The sequence below is a fragment of the Punica granatum genome, chromosome 4 (assembly GCF_007655135.1).
Source record: "Punica granatum isolate Tunisia-2019 chromosome 4, ASM765513v2, whole genome shotgun sequence".
NCBI classification, from domain to species: domain Eukaryota; kingdom Viridiplantae; phylum Streptophyta; class Magnoliopsida; order Myrtales; family Lythraceae; genus Punica; species Punica granatum.
Genome location: NC_045130.1, coordinates 2,993,098 through 2,997,199, shown reverse-complemented (window position 1 = coordinate 2,997,199; position 4,102 = coordinate 2,993,098). Strand labels below are relative to the sequence as shown.

Genomic DNA, 4,102 nt, shown 5'->3' with positions numbered 1-4,102 from the left:
AGATGATATATTTCCTCGTATTTGAAGGCTGATGACATCGTCCTCCGAAAGGCGAAATGCCTTTTGTTTGTTTAATATTTAGGAAGCTGCCATTTTATAATTGGGTCAGCAATGCCGTGTAGGAAAAAATAGTAGTGCTGATTCACCAAAAAAACCAAAATACATGGTAGTGCTGTTTTTTTTTTTTGTTAAGGTATTCAGTCGACGGGGGACTCCTACGCTGAAGATGATGTGCAGGCCAATCAACCTCGTCGTGACAGAATAACTCAATTTTTATATTGGGACAAATTCAAGAATAAAATAATCTCCTATTAAATTATCCGGGGTCCATCGAACTTTTGAATATTAAAATACATATCGAAAAAATATTCTCTTACTGAAAATAGGAATAAAAAAAGAAAGAAAAGAAATTCCGACGAAATAGAAGTCCACTATAATGCACATGATATATATATCAGACCTCCCTTGTACATGATATATATCAGACCTCCCTTACTATAACGAGCATTATTTGTTCTGAAATTGTAATTCATAATTTCATGAGTATGCTGGACCCGATGTCTATGTCCTCCTTGGACCGATTCTCTGTCTCATTCCTGAGTAGCTTCAAGGATTGAAATTTAAACAACCATTAAGAATATTTTTTTATCATTTTCTTTTTAAAATTTTAGTTGCCAGCGAAGCTCATGAGTTAAAAAAAAGAAAAATAAAAAGAAAACTAATTAAAGAGTATCGAATTTAACTAATAAAAAATAAATCTGCGAACCTCTTTCTCTCAAAATAGGGTGATAGGACCTACCACGTGATCAACCCCCATTACTCGGGACCCTCCGAAGTTCCTGGGCTGGCCTATAAATATACACGGAAATTGCACTTCTTCCATTACATCGCTCACTAGCTCTTTAAGATTCATCCAACTTCCATTTCGACTGTGGTTGGTTCTGTCTAGCTCCCGAACTTGAGTTCCCATTTCCCTCAAGGCCGCAGTAAGGGAAAATGGGCTCTCTGGGAAACAAGCCCCATGCAGTTTTCGTTCCATACCCGGCTCAGGGCCATGTGACCCCTTTGTTTAAGTTCGCGAAGCTGCTCTACCACCGGGGCTTCCACATCACGTTCGTGAACACCGAGTTCAACCACCGCCGCCTCCTCAATTCGAGGGGGCCCGACTCCCTGAAGGGCCTTCCTGGCTTCCGGTTCGAGACGATCCCTGATGGTCTCCCGCCCTTCGAGGCCGATGCGACGCAGGACATCCCGTCCCTATGCTACTCCACCGAGAAGAATTGCTTGCCGTACTTCAGGGAGTTGCTCTCAAGATTGAACAACACAGCTCGTACTGGTGAGATCCCTCCGGTAAGTTGCTTAGTTTCTGACGGGGTGATGACGTTCACGTTGGAGGCAGCGGACGAGATTGGGGTGCTAAAGCTGATTCTTTGGACAGCAAGTGCTTGCGGGTTCTTGGGCTACTTGCACTACAAGCCTTTGATCGAGAAGGGCATTGTTCCATTCAAAGGTACGTCTGTTGGTTTAGTTGCTTCCTTTTTCTGGGATACTGTTTATGATTAATTAAGGTCGTGTTCGATTTAATATTAGCAATATAGAAAAGGAACGTAGTTACTCTTTCTTTATTAATGGAACTTATTTGAGTTATAAAAAAAACAGAGAGAAAATGAAACGTGATGCAGAGGCACCCATCCTCCGTGAAACAAAGAGGTTTCAAGTTTATATTGACAATGAAAATTCCCTTGCCTCTTTTCCCGAATATTGGGTTTATATGCCTCTCCTTTATACTTGAAAAAAAAAAAATGTTTCAATAGTCTCTTATGTCATTTTGCTTCTCATGTAAAAACAGTCTGACTAACATAATTCCTAGACTAATGGAATTTAAATTACAGTAAAAATCTAACTAATCATCGATCATTTAATTCATATGATCAATTATTTATATGTGAAAAGACTCTTTTTATCATCTACTAGAGGTTGTACCCGTGTTATGCACGAATACTCCAACTACATAGTATGATATCTGATTAAATCTTTTCTGTACTTTCTTTTGTATGTAGATGCGTCGTTCCTAACAAATGGGTGCTTAGACACCCTTTTGGACTGGATTCCTGGTTCGAAAGTCATGCGCTTGAAGGACATGCCCAGTTTTATCCGGACTACGGATCCCAAAGATATTATGTTGAATTGGTTCGTGACCCAAGCCGAGAGAAACAAACAAGCCACTGCAATCGTCCTTAACACTGTGGACGAGTTCGAAGACAACGTGCTACGGGCAATCAGGACCATGCTCCCTCCACTGTACACGATCGGACCACTTCAGCACCTCCTAGACCAGGTCCCGGACCCTGAGCTGAAATCTATTGGATCCAACCTGTGGAAGGAAGACCAAGGGTGCTTCGAGTGGCTTGACACCAAGGAACCCAACTCCGTTATCTTAGTGAACTTTGGGAGCATAACAGTCATGTCGTCCGAGCACATGGCCGAGTTTGCATGGGGACTCGCCAATAGCAACCAGACCTTCTTGTGGGCGATCCGGCCCGACCTTGTATCCGGTGATTCGTCCGTTCTACCCCCAGACTTTGTCAGCGCGACCGAGGGGAGGAGTCTAATGGTGAGCTGGGTGGCCCAGGAGGAAGTTCTCAACCACCCGGCAATCGGGGCCTTCCTGACCCACAACGGATGGAACTCAACGCTGGAGAGTGTGGCTGCTGGCGTCCCGATGATCTGCTGGCCGTTCTTCGCAGAGCAGCAGACGAACTGCCGGTACTGCTGCACTGAGTGGGGAATAGGGATGGAGATCAACAGCGACGTGAAGAGGGACGAAGTGGAAGGGCTCGTGAGGGAGATGATGGAAGGGGTGAAAGGGAAGAAGATGAGAAACAACGCCTTGGAGTGGAAGAAGAAAGCCAGAGAAGCCACCACGGCTCCTTCGGGATCGTCTTACGTTAATTTTGAAACGGTCATCAATAAGGTGTTGCTCGCACCAAGGAAGTAGATTGATATGATATGGGTTTTGCCTGCTCGGAAATTTCGGGTGATTATTTTCTTCCATCTCCTTTTAGGTTCATGAACGTTATTATGATAAAGGACGAATAAAAGGAAAACATTCCGAATATGCTTCTTAAATTCTTTTGTTTGGGGTCCATTTCTATTGTTCGAGTTATTACTGCGCCCGGGCAGAGCATTGGCCTCAGCTCGGCTCAGTTAGCGTTCCCAGGTCTACTCAATTATTAGTTCTTTATTATTCAGTTTTCCTCTTTCTTGGCGTGCATTGAATATCTACAAATTTGTCGGATGCTTCACAAGAGAAAGATTCTCCTTTGAATATTTCATCGTGACAATTTTTTTCGACATTTTTTAATACATTTTGTACTAGGTAGTAGCTAGAATTAATTATTCATATCACCGGAAAAAAAAAATTTAGTTATTCATTGATTGTTAAAAGATAGAAGATTTATATGAACTCCAAAATGTTCATACCTATGTTAAAGAACGGAAATGCATGGGAGCGGCACATGAGTTGACAACATTTTTATGTAAGTAGATCTAGGAGACAGGGTATGGATGGCATTAATCAATTAAACCCAACCTGCGATTACGCATCTTGAGCTAACCCCGCTTTAGTTAGGTCGGTTTCGCAACACTACTGTTGAGAGGCAGGCTGGCATTAAAAGGACTCCTCGTCTGCCCAATCCATGCCCATCCTGCGCCCAAAAGTCCCGGGCCACGCAGCTATAATATTTATAACGTTATCCTATACATAATTCATGGGAGAGTTTTGTCCTCGTTCTTTTGTCATTTGATGAAATTTATAGCCAGGATTTTCGTGTTGTCTGGAATTTGTATGGGTCGTGGCTTTGTGATATGGATTAGTGAATGAGGCCGCTGGTTTCATATTACCCTTAGGTTGGTTCCCAGGTGAAGTATTAGTTTACTTTCTATAGAATTTTCCAAGAAATAATCTTTTAGCGTAAGTCGGGTCAGGTCGAGACGTAGACCGGCAGTGGTGGGCCAAAGAGGCCCAACCCATGAAGGGCATGCGTTGTGTCCCGGTCAATATCCCATCTGATATTACAGTGAGTGGTTACGGGCCTTCGAT

At 42.9% G+C, this 4,102-nt stretch overlaps 1 protein-coding gene across 1 annotated transcript; it reads left to right on the top strand.

The window, feature by feature from the left end:
* Positions 1-874: 874 nt before the first annotated feature.
* On the top strand, positions 875-3,260 carry LOC116205702 (7-deoxyloganetin glucosyltransferase-like). The gene is made up of 2 exons (XM_031538348.1): positions 875-1,510; positions 2,061-3,260. Exons 1-2 carry the CDS (start codon positions 997-999, stop codon positions 2,996-2,998), a joined length of 1,452 nt encoding a protein of 483 aa, XP_031394208.1. The 5' UTR covers positions 875-996; the 3' UTR covers positions 2,999-3,260.
* Positions 3,261-4,102: the final 842 nt, after the last annotated feature.

Bases quoted from the DNA above. Each gene is read 5' to 3' on its own strand.
- LOC116205702 (XM_031538348.1), top strand. From the start codon at position 997: ATGGGCTCTCTGGGAAACAAGCCCCATGCAGTTTTCGTTCCATACCCG. The intron at 1,511-2,060 runs GTACGTCTGTTG...TTTTGTATGTAG, and splicing joins GGGCATTGTTCCATTCAAAG to ATGCGTCGTTCCTAACAAAT.